Here is a 15,499-nt window from a genome sequence, read left to right on the forward strand (position 1 = left end):
AGGATATTATGTACATTTTAGATTAGCCAGATTCTGTTGTAAAGCATTGCAATTCGGCTGAATACTGTTAAATTTATATGTATGTTGTATACACTTCAACCGAATAGCCAGATTCTGCGCCTGAAATCTACAAATTATATTAATATTTCTTATTAGACTTGTTAAATACTGCATTTTCGGAATAACTGACAAAAGTATTAGTTAAGTAGTATCCTGTTCTGCGCTCAATATGGAACAAGTGATAGATGTCGGTTGCGTTAAGGAGGAGCAATGTGAGGTAATGTGCAATATGATAAGAGCACAGGATTGGCAATTGGCGATGAGACACAGGGACTTAGGACTTGTCAAGATTGAACAGGAAATGAATATTGCGTGGCCAGGGACTAACAATGCAACTGAAGAGATTAAAGAGTTAAATTTGGAGAAGATAAAAAAGTGAGTAAGCTGCAATGGCATTAAAATGTGTTACTATTAATCAACTTTATTTTCTAATCCAAAGATACAATAATAATGTGAAATCGCAGTTTACTGTAGCTGCTATCAATAAACCTTTCAAGTGTTTACATTGCGTTAAGGACTTCGCCACCAGCAGCAACTTAAAAGTCCATCTGACTCGTACTCATTCTGGAGATCAAGAACGTCCGTTTGTGTGTCCGAATTGTCCAAAGTCATTTGCGACAAATGATAATCTCCAGAAGCATATTCGCAGGCATTCAAATGAACGAACACTGCATTGTCCCCACTGCCCAAAAGCTTTTGCTACCAAGGATAACTTACAGAAACATATTCGCAGGCATTCAAACGAACGGACACTAGTTTGCCCACATTGCCCGAAAGCATTTGCCACAAACGACAATCTTCAAAAGCACATCCGTCGGCACTCAAGCGAGCGTACCCTGCAATGCCCACACTGCCCAAAAGCTTTTGCGACCAATGATAATCTCCATAGGCACATTCGTGGTCACACAGGTGTACGGCCTTTTAAGTGTCCCTATTGTCCAAAACCTTTTGCGCAAAATAGGGATCTGAAAGCGCATATTTTGGAACATATAGGTGAAAAGCCCTTTAAATGTCCACATTGTCCAAAAGCTTGTGTCCGGAACGAAGGATTAAAGAAGCATATACTGCGACTACATAAGGATGTAGAGCCGGAACATTCGGTAGTGAATGGTTTTCCAAAACAGTGAGTATCTTTGTATCACCAAAAATAGTTTTAAAAAATTTCTAAATCTTAACGTTCCAGCAGCTGTTGGCAAGCAACAAAGGAAGCTACATACATTAATGATTCCAGCGGCAGAATTCTTATGTGCAAATATGATTTATTAAAACATTCGACACTGATGCCCACAGACGAGGCGTAGTGATTTGAATGCTTCAAGCAGAGACTTGGGGCACGGAATCTTGATCTCAGTGAAATTCAATTCAGCAGCCGCCATGATTAATAAAATACTTCATTAAAATGGCTAAATTCTTAATAATACGCATACGCTTACGTATATTTTTTTAATTGGCATCGAAATTCAAAGCTTTTCTGGATTGGTTTGCGTTGAGTTCATTTCGAAATACTTAGGTATCGTTTTAAATAGTCTGCTCCCATATCTAAATGTTTTATAATATTGCTGTTGCAAAATAATCCTTGGAACTTTAAAATAAAACAAATCGCTTCTCAATCTTTCATATTTCTTGGAGTATATTTGTTAAAGTTCATTTTGAAATTAATCTTTGCGAATGCTTGGTTTACTTAGTTTTATTTAACTTTAATTATTTACCTGGAGAATTTTCTATAATTATTATACATTTTTTTAAATCGTTTTAGCAAATTTAATTTGAATTGCAGTTTAGATTTTCATATATGTATGCGCACCATAACGTAATCACAAAATTTTATCACAATTTGCGGAAATAAGTATTGCATTAATTTTAATTGCTACGTTCACTTAGAGTATTTACCTTTACAATATTTGGAATTTAATCAATAACATTTAAATTTTTTTAAGAGAACAAAGTCAATAATTTATATAGGTTGAGATGAAAGTTTAAGTATTAAAGATTTTTTGGTGTATCTTTCGTACTACAAGGTACACCTAACATTGCACAGCGCCCCAAAGTTTAGTCTCTTGGTACATTCGATTAATATTGTCCCTGATCAGCTTAGCCTTATCTGAAATATTAAAACGGCAAAACGATTGAATACAACTAAATTATGTAAGCTCAAGAGGAATAATATTAAAAGTTTTATATTTTTATAGAATGTACTAACCGTGGGATAAATTATGCACTATTAGATTTTTCATCAGAAAATCGATACACATTTCATGGCTGGCTCCAAGTGAGTGCATATTGCACGTGAAGGCACTGTTTGAAATATGTACGGAGAGTTATTGGAAGTTTGATTTCTGAGAAATGGCTCACCTAAGTTGCCGAAAGACAATATCCTCCCGATCCTTGACAGGCTGCTCTCCCTGCATTATTAGGTTCCCTTTGTTTGACCTGAGATTATGCTTTGAAATCGTTGTCGTAGTAGCAGCACCATGATGCGAAGAGCTTGATGTGGACTCGAGCTTAGGAGTAGACATAGTCATATTCATATCTCTTGCGTCTCTGCTTGTTTCTACTATTGCTAAACGGTGTTTTTGCTTTGACTGGCAACGTTGTTGACGACGCAGTTGTTTTGTGTGACGATGCTCCCTCTCTGATTGGATGGCGTCAAGAAATGCAGCATTCCAGAAACGCATTTTCTGCCAAATGGGTTGCGTACGCATTGATACGAAAAGATATTCGCGGTAAGGATCACAGCCAGGAACTTCAACTACAAGAAATTTTGAATATAAGTTTAATTATGTAAAATAATCAAAAAATTATTAAACCTTCGTGGTAAAATAAGAAACACAGATTCATGAGAACCGTTGCTGGTCCATAATCTTCAAACTCGGCGCATTCGAATAATGCCAGGGCATAATATTGGGCCAGAGCGTTTAATGTTGATGACTCTAGACGTTTGCTCCTGTTGCGTTGCACACTAAGAAACCTTGTGAACCAGAGACGACCTATCTCCAAACGCAATAGAACACCAAATTCAGATTTTAATTCGAGGTTGACAGCCATAAAATTGTTGAAGAGCAAATGAGTGAAATGCTTCATAAATTCCTTGACAGGTTCTTCGCCAGTTCGGCAATCTAGACTAATTGAAGAAGCCCATGACGGCACGGAATTTTGCGATTCCGAACGTATAAAGTTACGCCAGTCACTCGATTCCATGCTGGGACTGCCGTGGATCTGGTCTGGCTCATCACGTAGACTTGTTAGCGTGCTACTATTTGAAGTATGAGTGTTGCGAATTGGCACCCTCACAGCGCCCCACTGTTGGCGCGTAATTTGTTCGACCAATGTTTCATTGCCAACACCTGCACCACAAACTGGAGTTTCTGTGGGTGATTGAACGTCAATTTGTGGTGCCTTAATTGATGCATCCAAAAGTTCGCTAATCCGTTGCATATCCTTCTGTAAATCCAGTTCACTGCGTCGGGCACCAGCAATAGCTCTAGCTCGCGCATAGCCTCCCGAGTTACGGGATTCGATTTCCATAGAGTTGGAATGTGTGGTGCTGCTTGCAGCATCATTAGATCGTGCAGCTGACTGTTCAGGCAACGATAACGAACTACTGTCGTCACTGCTGCTGCCGCATGTGCTGCTTGAGGAATCGGAACTGGAGCGTACGTGTCCTTTTCCCAATTTATCAGCAGAATGAACTCCCGAAAACTCCAATCGCGTGGCTGAAATAAGCTAAGTTAATTACTATGTTTTGTATATCGTTAAAAACAAAAATAAGATAATCTACTAACGTGCCGCTAAATTCGGTAGCCTAAAACGCCCCGATATGATCTCTTCGTGCGCCCGGCGTGCCTTTATTCGACGCGCTTCAAAATCAATTTCAGTGTAGTCAATGGTCTCATCAACTGTTTGTAGAAGGAGTTAGATACATATGGTAGATATTTATGTATTTTTTTACCCACTTACATTTGGGCAATTCCTCTTCATCTTCACAGTAGTCTGAATCACTGCTGCTGCTACTGAATGTTAACTATAAGTAAATAATGATTTTAATGCCGATTACTGGTAATATTATTTGGCATTTGACTTTTTGTTTTGTGAAACAATAAGAACTTAAAAGCACAATAGCATAACCACACTGTTTTATTTTATCATAGCTGATAATTTTATCATTTGTTGTTTAAATGATCAATTACAATTACAAGTACAATTACTGTATTTACATAAGCTTTACGATATATGTATGCAATTGATCTTTGACGAAATTTTGTTTTGTTTTTGTTTTATTTTTTATATGCTATTGTCTTAATTATTAGCTTGCAAAGTATGCAAAAAATACAAACTCTCATATATTGTACAATAAATAAGAATGAAACGCTCGCGATAGTTTATAAAATGTTTATAAAATTTTAAAATGAAACTATTATAATTCTTCATAATGGTGCCTACTAATAGAAAAGTTCACTACTTTATTGTGATTTCAAAATGTAATAAAGTCAATTGCTGTCGACTACAGCTTTCTCTTTTGTTTTTCTTTATACATATATTATTATGGGACTGATTAGCAAAATAAATATGCCTCTTTACAAATTTCACTATATACACCAAGGGATAAGCGAGGTCTTTAGCATTTCATCTTAACCTTACTCAATGAAATTACCTTATTTGATATGCCATTGATCAATTCATTACTGTTTCCAAGGACCGTCAATAGCTTTGACTTGAGTGTTCCAATACTAGGCGTTCTCTCAATAAGTAATTTGATTTTTGATCTCTCATTGGAAAATGCGGCAGTTGGAGTTCCTGGAGTAGGCGTGAGAGGTGGCTTTGCATCGACCATTATGATTTAACGTACATACGTTAATTAAGAGTTTTTTTTTTTAACGTTTTTACTAGCTGTTACTGTAGCCATTTATTATACGATTTCGTCTGAAACTTTTGTTGCTGTTTGGACTGCGATAGCGTACATATGTATGTGGTTTCAAATATTGATTTTTCGTGTATATTTAGAAAAAAACAATCGAATCAACGTAGCACTAAGCATGTATTCTTATTATTCTGTTTCTTCACTTTCATTAGGTATTTTTAACCTTAGTATGTACATATATTAAAGCAATTTGACAGCTGTTACTCGTATTGGTTACAAATACATTCGGTTTTTTTTTTGGGCTATTCTTCCATAAAATAAACCTTTTTTTTTTGGTATTTTTAAAATGTAAAAATGCTATATTATTATAGCACAGGTCCTTATAAAGAAAATCTATGTATACACACTTAAAAATACATTTGTAATTTGATTTTAAGTAATATTTATCCCCAATACTTTCACCGCACTCGATATACTAGTGTTTTATGTTTTAAGAATCCGTGTGTGTAATGCTTGCCTTACAAATACTTGCATGCAAAAGCTTTCGCAGAACTTTTTGCACAATAACATTAGCCGGCGTTTCTTACATGTGTCTTAGGACAGCTGCAAGATTTGAACGGGAATCTGACAGGTCGATATTATATACATATGTACGTGCGTTTTGTTATTCACCAATATTTATATGACTGGATACACATACATACATAAATATGCAAATAAATATTTTTTTAATTTTAATTTCCCATTATCAAGAACAATTACAAAAGTTCGTAGATTTTAGATATGCTTGTATGTATAAAACAAAGAACGACATCATTACCAGAACCTTTTACAACAGTGCCAATAAAATTGTTTGTAGTTTCCACATAATTATTATTTTTATATTTTTTTGCACCCTTGTGCAAAATTACATTTTGCAATCTATGCCGTAGACACGGATAGAATTAGAACATTTCGAGAATTAGAGAATTCTCATATATGTATGTATATTATTAATATTGTTCATAAAAAACTTACATTTTAAAAATATGTCAAGGAGACATTAATATTAGCTTCTAAATATTGATTGCATCGTCTAAGGGTTAATGAACATTTCATTGTCGTCTCGCTCACACTACTACGCTGAGACCCTTTCACTCGCACTCATTGGTATGATTATAGAGGGATAACTTTTGCCGACGAGACTACCTTCTATAATAGTATCATGGACGAGACTATATAGCCATGTTCGTCTGTCTGTCTGTCTGTCCGTCCGTCCGACCGTATGAACATCTAAATCTCAGCAAGCGTAATTTTAAATTTTTTATGATTCAGATAAAAATTGTACAAGTTAATTAAGAAACATTTTTTTTATATACTCTATGGTATACTTATACCAGCTACCCATAGGGTTTGCAAGCCCAACGTGTTGTGGGTCCGGGTTCAACTCCCGATCGAGAATATGTGTATATTTTGTTTTTATACCCGCTACCAATAGGGTAGAAGGGTATTATAACTTTGTGCCGGCAGGAAATGTATGTAACAGGTAGAAGGAGGCATCTCCGACCCTATAAATTATATATATTCTTCATCAGCATCAACAGCCGAGACGATCTAGCCATGTCCGTCTGTCCGTATGAAGCGCTGGATCTCAGCTACTATAAGAGATGGAGCTATCATTTTTGTTGCCTCGCCCACTTCCGCCCCGTAAATCAAAAAAAATCGAAGCGTAATTTTAAAGGTAGAGCAAGTAAATATATTTGGTATATCGATATAGTACCGCATTCAAAATATACCATAGACGGCGCAATATACCAGATTGTCAGCCAAAGCAACTAAGACTGATAAGTAGGCGTTTTATCCCATACAAAAGTATTTCTTTAACTTCCACAATTTTGATCGCAACCAAATTTTTAGAAATCATAACTACTATTGTTATTATTGTATACACCAAAATTCGAAGCTCTACCTTTAATATTATGCTTATTATTCGAATTTATTGATTTGCGTGCAAACATAACAAATGCTGTCGAAGAAAAGTAAGTCGCCTCCAAGAATTTTGTAGACCACGACAACGGTTTATCACTTATAAAAACGAGGATTTTAAATTACGGGAAATATTTTCTTTGAGAACTATTCGTTCAAATAAGCTACCAAGTGACAGCGACCTTAAGAAACAATGAGAATATCCGAAAATGTCAAAATGTCGTTGTCGATTTAAAAGGACAATAAGGCAATAGGTTGATCCAATGCAATCCAAGAATATAACAGCAACATGGATAGTGACAACTCAATGGAAAAGATTATTTGTAAGATTTCCATAAGTAAACCAACTTTTGTAAGGAAATATTAAACATTTTGTAACAAGTAAGAAAGCAACAGTCGAAAAAAGGCAAAATATTGCGTTATTATTCTCAAAAAATATTACAATTATTACAAGTGGTATATTTTGTATAATATATCGATATAATGACACATTCAAAATATACCATAGACGACACAATATACCAGATTGTCAGCCAAAGAACTAAGACGCCTAGAAAGTAGGCGTTATTGCCCATACAAAAGTATTTATTTAATAACTTAGAAAATTTGTATCTGATCGGAACGAAATTGTCAGGAATCACAACTACTATAGCTATTATTGTACATATATATACACCAAAATTCGAATAGAGCTCTATCTCTTATAGTCTCTGAGATCAAGTGTTTCATACGGACAGACGGATATGGCTAGATCGTCTCGGCTGTTGAATAATAATATATAAACTTTATTGGATCGGATATGTCTCCTTCTAACATACATGTTACATATGTTTCCAGCCGGCACAAAGTTATAATACGCTGCCCTATGGGTAGCGGGTAAAAACTACAATATTTTTTTTAAAATCTGCTTAAATTATAATGCATTTAATACATACAGTTAAATCAGTTTTAGTAATGATGTCTCGGCCATTTCAGGGGGCTGTGTTGTTGGAACTGGTGTCGATCTTAGTTGTAATGCTATTTTCTTGTCTTTTCAGCTATGCGCATGCTGTCATTTGTATGGTTCCATCGTTTGCGTTTTTAAATCTTAAAGAGAGTTTGCAGCATTATCGGGTATTCACCCTCACGTATAATGAATATTTCTTGTCCTGTATGATAAATATTATTATTAGCAATTATTTGTTTTCTATTTTTATTGTTATTATTTTTATTTTATTGCGACTGTGGAGTTGATTTGATCACTTGGTACTCTGGAGAGTGTGACGGTTTCTAGAAAAATATAAGTATTCTAGGTAGGCCTTCCCTCTATAAATTCTTGCATTCCTGTTCCAGCTGCTTTAAGAATGGGCTTGGGGTTTGTGATCGGTGAAGATTTTAAATTTCACTCTGCTGTTATAGTAGGTAATTAATAGCTGATAGATAACATTTATTTCTCATTAGCTGCATAGCTCTCCTCTGCCTTCGAAAGTATTGCAGAAAGGAACAAAATTGGTTGTTTTATTTATGATAGGACTCATCGTCAGCTGAAGCTCTTTTGTAAAATCTGGATAACAAAAAATTATATCTTTTGACATAAAGTACCTTCTTAGTTTCTTAAATGTTTTTAATGCTTCTATATCGAGAGCAATTCGTTTAGTATTTTTGTACATAGATTGATGAGTATGCTCATAAAGAGAAATAACGGAATTTTATATTTTAACATAACTGCGAATAAACTTCGTATAATAGTAGGAGAGACCAGCTGAGAGCTGAGATCTTCCAGCGTTTTAGAGCAGGAATAGTTAGCTATCGCTGGGACTTTACTTGTGTTTGTTTTGATGCGTTGGGCGGAAATAACGAAACCGAGAAACTCGCTTTTATCCTTTATGAAATCAGATTTGTCTAGTTGACATTTTATGATGGTTTCTTGTAATGTTTCAAAGTTCGTTTTCAAGTGTTTGTATTGAGACTAATTGATTGATGTTATCTTATACAGTGAGTTGATAACAACCAAAAAAGGGGAGGTACTCACGTACATAGGTCCCACCTTTTGGAATGTGCTAGCAATCGTTAGCAAACTGAAGTCATTTATGTAGAAGAACGGACAGTCCTCGACAGATTCTCCATCTCTAACCATGAGCACACTGCTATACCATTCATGAGCACACTGCTATACCATTCAGCAATACGGAATACGGACTGGGTCAAGTTCTCTACTATTGTTACAACTACACTAGGTCCACCGAGTATGATCAATTCGGAGTAGGATCTAAAAGAATATTTGCTCATCCAAAAGATCTTCTTCTTCCTAACATGTTGCGGAAAAAGGAAAGGGACTGGCAGCATTTTCCAAAACTCCCGAATATGACACCATTTTAACTCCCTTGCGAATGTCGGATCGCCCGGATTTCAATTTCGGCAAATCTACGACAACTCTATGATATCCCTACTCCCTGGAGGACCTTTATAATTATTTGTCTGCCGAATGTGAGAAAATGCATTCTTGTCGCTCTCAACGACTTTTCGGCAATCAGATTAATTTCCTTTTTATTAAAAACTTTAAAGAAGGTATGTGACATGCACATTAGAAGCAAAGCTGTCAACTGATGGCAGCAACCAGCATGAATATATACATTTGACTGTCCACTGATTAGTGACAAGCGGATGGTAAATAGGTTTGTCGATGCTAAGCTGGTGAAATGAGGTACTCCGTGAAAGACGCGGTAGGGCTTGATATCAATATTTTATTATGCACCTCATGTAAATTAGCGAGGATGATATGAACTTTAAATAACATACACTTAATTAAGTTCGTCATGTAGCTTTCAAGGAAGGACTGCAGGTTAACGCTTGGTTACTGGTTGTCGGTTGTCATTACAGGAAATACAAACGTCTGATTCTATCCAGGCTCTAGATGAGATCTTTACAATCGAATTGAATGTGCATAATTGATATTCGTAATGTCTCACGGCTATTCCGGAGAATTATTTTGGATTTTGGCAAAAATGCAACCATATCCATGGTTTTGCTTACAGCATTACCACACGCAGTTCTTTTTCGCATGTGTCTGATTTTTTACGTACAATTAATACTGAGAAAGAGATGGTCAAATTATTCAATAAAACTGTGAATAAAAGGTAGTATCAGATGAGGGTCTAATTGTTGGTAGTAAATTAGTCGTGTATGTAAGTTTTTAGTTTGGGTTCGCAAATAATTTTCGAAAGGATTTTAAAAGTTTTTATATTTTTCTCAATTTTTGGGTGGTTCCTCGGATTATTGTGTTTATTGTTTGGAACCCCTATTCTTTAATTTGGATTTTGTTTTCTTTTTGAAAACGAATTTAATTGTATTAAGACCACTAGAAGATCAATTCGGCATGTAATTATTTTTAAAACAACCTATTTCTAACACCACCTCGAATTTGGAAATAAAATGTTGTCATCGGCAATAACAAATTTCGTTTTGGAGAGCGACCGATAAGTCCGTTAAATATATATTTTTCAAGGTAACGCATAAATCATCTACGCAGGTTGAAATCATCCTCATGTGAGCTTTATCGACGGAGGAAATTGGACGTTGTTTACTTCTGACGAAAGCACAAGTCAGCTGTTTCAACAGCAAGAAATAAAACGTTCCGATTGCAACTCTGATGACTCATCAGAAATAAAAAGCTCTGATGAAGAAAAACGGCGGTTGGAATTGTGGAATTTTATTTTTAAATCGGCAAAGTGTGTCTCTTGCCAAAAGGTATACAGAACAAGTGAAAACATATCAAAATTAGAGACTTGGGGGAGTCTTCATCATAGATTGGTGCTTTTGTCAATACAGGCTATAATTCTAATTCTCATCGAAAAGCTGAGCTTGATAAGGTTACATCGCCACAGACATGCATTCGTTTTCAGTTATGGATTTCGTGAATACAGATCATTTTTGATCTGCGCTTTAAATTACCATCTCGCAGGGCATTTTGAAATGTGTTTATGGCAGAGCAATTCGAAGAGAAAAGAATTAAATTGATGGAATTATTACAAAAAAATTGATTCTATTACCACGAAAATTCGTACATCTAAGGCTAATGAAGCATTTATACCTTTGACGAGCACTTTTGTCTCAAATGATTTTAAACTGTTTTGTCAATTTGCATTACAGTTTGATACAGCTTCCAAAAATTTTTGCAATAGTTACTTATAATGCTAAGATGAAAGCTTCTGAACTATTTCAGAAATGCAGCCTGATATGCTCATTTTATTACTTTGGTAATTCATGGCTGTCTCCAACTTAATTGTTTTGCCATTCTACTTAGTAAATGTAAAAGTACTGCTACGTTTGAAAGACAGTTATATTCATATAAAAAGCTGAAAGACTATCAATTGGGCGAAACAAAAATATAGTTTGAAGCAGAAAGTTTCTACTCGATGGAACAGTTCATATATTAGAGTAGATTCCGGTTATAGCGACTTTCAAGGGACCGACGATTTTACGTCGTTATACCCGGAAGACGCACTAACCGAAAGGAACAAAACAAGTTTTTGTTTTGTTTTTTTTTTATGGTTGCCATGTTCGTAATAGGGCTTAAAGATAAAACAAATTAATTTTTAAACAAAACAAAAAAAAAAGGTGTAAATTTCATTTAATATCATCGTTTTTCCATAATAAATCGTATACCTGCATGATCCTAAGCATAAGCTAAGGCCACTAACCATACAATACATAGATGCGTCAAGTCATACAACCAAAAGGTATAATTAAAAACAGTATTATTGCAGCCCCAGTCGGGCCGTGCGCCAGTGGTGTCATTTCCGCTTTTTTCCACATATATATACCACATTGCTTTATAAAAATAAGCTTTTTTCCCAGCTTTTTTCTCTGGCATTCCGTTTTTTTAGCTTTTTGTTTTCGCTGATCCAGCTGTTTTTGCTTAGAAAAAAATGACACCACTGCCGTGCAGTGTTGCCAACTCTTAGTGGCCGTTTATAGCAGTGAAAGCATAAAAAATAGCCAAAAATAGCAAGATTTCTTCAAAAGTAGTAAATTAAAATAGCCGTTTATTTTCAATGACAAAATCTTATATTTTTGTACATTCAGTGTTGATTATTTAATGATTCTTCTTCGATAAGCAAATTGTTTAAAACTTGCGCAATTTCCACCTCCTCGGAACCAATATATTAGAAAAATGCGGTAAACTCATCAAGTATTTTTGTAAAGCTTATATCTGTCGATGCATCAATCAATAAGCAAAATTTTGAATTTGCATGTCGTTTTGCAGACATTCCTGGAAATGTGGCGACAGCACATTTTTTATTACTGCCATGCACTTTGTTCGATGAATTTTTATGTGGCTTTCTTTAAAGATTTGCGCGCATAAATTATTAAGGTGGTCAACCGAACTGATTGAACAGTGTTGAGCCACAAACAAGCAGAAATTCCTTTGAGGATGTCTCTGTAGATGTTTTGGGAAACTCTATTGTTTGGTTACCTCGCCGTACTCCAAGGTTTGCCTTGTGTTTTTTAGTTTCAACGGGTGATTTCAAGTCCCACAACTTTGCATTTAATGTGCATTTGCAATATTTGCAAAATGCTTTTGATTTGTTAGTTAAATCTTTTGCAATACAGTCCTTAAGTTGGGGATCCTCAAACCAAGCATCGCGAACTTTTTGTTTATACAATTTAAGAAACAACCGCACAAACACAATAATCAGGGGTAAATAATATTTTAATATTTAAAATACACAATTCGGTCACGCTGGGCGGTAAGCGTGGTGTGTATATATCGATAGCCACAAACAACGCCTCTATTGCCAATATACGATTTCCGAAAATTAAATTTGAAGGTCCACTTTTTTTTAGTCGACTTTAAATAAATAAATATAATCAAATATTACAAATTATTTAAAATAGCTAAAAAATAGCAAATTTTTTTTGTGAAATAGCCAACATAACAGGCTTCTGCAAAATTGAGTGGTTTCTAGTTTTAGGTCATGAAAAATAGCCAAATCTGGCTAGAAAATAGCCAAGTTGGCAACACTGCTGCCGTGCGCTGCGATTCGAACACCGAGCCTCTTCGGCTCAACGAAAATTCGAAGTTCGTGCGAATACGCACGGGCGTATTTCCTTGCGCTTTGCTTTCGTTTCTATGTATACGTGTATGTAAATATATGCTCGCCTATGTCAGTATGTGTATGCATGTGAAGTTTTGCAACGTGCGGTTGCCTCGTAAACGAGCAGCTAGCGCACGTCAATTTTGTTTTGCCGCGACGAAAGTCTCGAAGAAGAGGACAACAAAAATTGCTGGCATTCTAGATGTTTGCAGTTAAATGGCACTTGCACAAGGACCGCGTTGGCTCTGCTCAGTGTTGCCGTTTTATCCTTTTTCCGGACAGATCTGTCCGGTTTTTAACTGCGTCAGCCGGAAAAAATTTAAAACATCCCCTAGCCTTTTATCTGTCCTTTTTTTATTTTGACCTGGCCTTTTTATCCGCTTTTTATACCCGCTACCCATAGGGTAGAAGGGTATTATAACTTTGTGCCGGCAGGAAATGTATGTAACAGGTAGAAGGAGGCATCTCCGACCCTATAAAGTATATATATTCTTGATCAGCGTCAACAGCCGAGACGATATAGCCATGTCCGTCTGTCCGTCTGTGTGTCTGTCCGTCTGTGTGTCTGTCCGTCCGTCCGTATGAACACCTAGATCTCAGAGACTATAAGAGATAGAGCTATAATTTTTTTTCGACAGCATTTGTTATGTTTGCACGCAGATCAAGTTTGTTTCAAATTTTTGCCCACTTCCGCCCCCGCAAATCAAAAAATCGAATAACAAGCGTAATTTTAAAGCTAGAACTGCGAATTTTGGTATATACAATATTTACAATAGTAGTTATGATTCCTGAAAATTTGGTTGCGATCAGATAAAAATTGTCGAAGTTATTAAAGAAATACTTTTGTATGGGCAAAAACGCTTACTTACTAGGGTCTGAGTTGCTTTGGCTGACAATCTGGTATATTGTGCCGTCTATGGTATATTTTGAATGCGGTACTATGTCGATATACCAAATATACCATTTGGTATATTTTTAGTATTTTTGCAGTATATTCGGTATATTTTGAGAAAATACCGCAAAATATGTTTCTTTTATTCAAAATGGGTAGCGGGTATCTCACAGTTGAGTACACTCGACTGTAGCTTTCTTACTTGTTATTTTTGTGTAAAGTGCTGAAAAGTAATCAAAATGTACATTACTTTTATATCGATAGCAGCACTTTTAAATGAATGTAATCGTGAATCGTATATATCGATATACAGTGCTATCAGTTGTTACTTTTATTGTGAAATTTGTGCGGGAAAGATGCCAAAAGAAGCTTATAAACAAAAGTTCCGTGATTCATGGCTAAATCAGCCGGATCTGGTGCAGTGGATGTGTCGTGACCAAAAAGCTAATTTAGTAAAAACCAAATTGCGCAACCGACTGCAAATAGAAACTTTAAATGCGATTTTATCGATCAGGTAAATATTTTAATACTCTTTTGTTTCACACATTTATTAAAATTGTTTTTTCTTTTTTAGGTTTGGGCTACGCCGGAAAGGCGTATGTTGCCATGAATATGAAATTCCTGAGAAATATTTAAAAATGATTGGAAGCAACCAATCTACAAAAAATCAAAGTTTAGAAGTTTGCAATGATGACATTGACGATGTTCTAAACGAGTTGGCAAGCAATAAAGAGTGATATTACATAAAATGTATGGAAAAAATATTTTGTTTTGTTTTTTGTCCTTTTTTTTAAATTTTTGTTCTTTTCTATCCTTTTTTTTATAATCAATCTAGCCTTTTTCTGTAACGAGCTGACGGCAACACTGGCTCTGCTGGTGGTTTGCAAGCCCAACGTGTTGTGGGTCCGGGTTCAACTCCCGATCGAGAATATGTGTATATTTTGTTTGTATACCCGCTACCCATAGGGTAGAAGGGTATTATAACTTTGTGCTGGCAGGAAATGTATGTAACATGTAGAAGGAAGCATCTCCGACTCCATAAAGTATATATATTCTTGATCAGCCTCAATAGCCGAGACGATCTAGCCATGTCCGTCTGTCCGTCTGTGTGTCTGTCCGTCTGTGTCTGTCCGTCTGTCCGTATGAACACCTAGATCTCAGAGACTATAAGAGATGGAGCTATAATTTTTTTCGACAGCATTTGTTATGTTTGCACGCAGATCAAGTTTGTTTCAAATTTTTGCCACGCCCACTTGCGCCCCCGCAAATCAAAAAAATCGAATAACAAGCGTAATTGTAAAGCTAGAATTTTGAATTTTGGTATATACAATAATAACTATAGTATTTATTTCAAATATACAAAAATACCAAAAATATACCAAAATGTATATTCGGTATATCGATATTGTACCACATTCAAAATATACCATAGACGGCACAATATAGCAGATTGTCAGCCAAAGCAACTAAGACCTCTAGTAAGTAGGCGTTTTTGCTCACACAAAAGTATTTCTTTAATAACTTCCACAATTTTTATCTGATCGCAAATTTTCTGGAATCACAATTACTATAGTTGTTATTGCATATTGCAGCTCTAGCTTTAAAATTACGCTTGTTATTCGTATTTATTGATTTGCGGAGGCGGAC

The 15,499-nt window shown here is 35.5% G+C and overlaps 3 protein-coding genes across 4 annotated transcripts; 2 read left to right on the forward strand and 1 right to left on the reverse strand.

The window, feature by feature from the left end:
* On the forward strand, window positions 1–1,410 carry LOC133841375 (zinc finger protein 431-like). The gene is made up of 3 exons (XM_062273804.1): window positions 1–435; window positions 500–1,183; window positions 1,247–1,410. The coding sequence occupies exons 1-3, from the start codon at window positions 230–232 to the stop codon at window positions 1,359–1,361; spliced, it is 1,005 nt and encodes a 334-aa protein (XP_062129788.1). The 5' UTR covers window positions 1–229; the 3' UTR covers window positions 1,362–1,410.
* A 106-nt stretch (window positions 1,411–1,516) lies between these two features.
* LOC133841369 (uncharacterized protein KIAA0513) lies at window positions 1,517–5,063 on the reverse strand. Its single transcript, XM_062273792.1, has 7 exons — window positions 4,712–5,063; window positions 4,018–4,081; window positions 3,843–3,956; window positions 2,868–3,773; window positions 2,413–2,809; window positions 2,261–2,355; window positions 1,517–2,161 (listed from the first exon to the last, which is right to left on the reverse strand). The coding sequence occupies exons 1-7, from the start codon at window positions 4,889–4,891 to the stop codon at window positions 2,085–2,087; spliced, it is 1,833 nt and encodes a 610-aa protein (XP_062129776.1). The 5' UTR covers window positions 4,892–5,063; the 3' UTR covers window positions 1,517–2,084.
* Window positions 5,064–14,184: 9,121 nt separating this feature from the next.
* Window positions 14,185–14,720, forward strand: LOC133835096 (uncharacterized). Of its 2 annotated transcripts, XR_009893513.1 has the most exons (3): window positions 14,191–14,366; window positions 14,427–14,602; window positions 14,688–14,720. XR_009893513.1 is itself a non-coding variant. In XM_062264969.1 (2 exons), exons 1-2 carry the CDS (start codon window positions 14,209–14,211, stop codon window positions 14,587–14,589), a joined length of 321 nt encoding a protein of 106 aa, XP_062120953.1. In that variant the 5' UTR covers window positions 14,185–14,208; the 3' UTR covers window positions 14,590–14,608. The 2 variants fall into 2 exon arrangements, 1 of the variants encoding a protein (XP_062120953.1); XM_062264969.1 differs by lacking the exon at window positions 14,688–14,720 and having other exon boundaries at window positions 14,185–14,366; window positions 14,427–14,608.
* Window positions 14,721–15,499: the final 779 nt, after the last annotated feature.

This window comes from Drosophila sulfurigaster, chromosome 2L (genome assembly GCF_023558435.1).
Source record: "Drosophila sulfurigaster albostrigata strain 15112-1811.04 chromosome 2L, ASM2355843v2, whole genome shotgun sequence".
NCBI classification, from domain to species: Eukaryota; Metazoa; Arthropoda; class Insecta; order Diptera; family Drosophilidae; genus Drosophila; species Drosophila sulfurigaster.

What these genes read in the sequence shown, in the direction of transcription:
- LOC133835096 (XM_062264969.1), top strand. Translation starts at nt 14,209, where the DNA reads ATGCCAAAAGAAGCTTATAAACAAAAGTTCCGTGATTCATGGCTAAAT. An exon ending in AATGCGATTTTATCGATCAG is followed by an intron (nt 14,367 to 14,426) that starts GTAAATATTTTA and finishes TTTCTTTTTTAG; the next exon opens with GTTTGGGCTACGCCGGAAAG.
- LOC133841369 (XM_062273792.1), bottom strand. Translation starts at nt 4,891, where the DNA reads ATGGTCGATGCAAAGCCACCTCTCACGCCTACTCCAGGAACTCCAACT. An exon ending in TTTCTTATTTTACCACGAAG is followed by an intron (nt 2,810 to 2,867) that starts GTTTAATAATTT and finishes AATTTCTTGTAG; the next exon opens with TTGAAGTTCCTGGCTGTGAT. An exon ending in AGTGCATAATTTATCCCACG is followed by an intron (nt 2,162 to 2,260) that starts GTTAGTACATTC and finishes TTAATATTTCAG; the next exon opens with ATAAGGCTAAGCTGATCAGG.
- LOC133841375 (XM_062273804.1), top strand. Translation starts at nt 230, where the DNA reads ATGGAACAAGTGATAGATGTCGGTTGCGTTAAGGAGGAGCAATGTGAG. An exon ending in AATTTGGAGAAGATAAAAAA is followed by an intron (nt 436 to 499) that starts GTGAGTAAGCTG and finishes TCTAATCCAAAG; the next exon opens with ATACAATAATAATGTGAAAT. An exon ending in GTGAATGGTTTTCCAAAACA is followed by an intron (nt 1,184 to 1,246) that starts GTGAGTATCTTT and finishes ACGTTCCAGCAG; the next exon opens with CTGTTGGCAAGCAACAAAGG.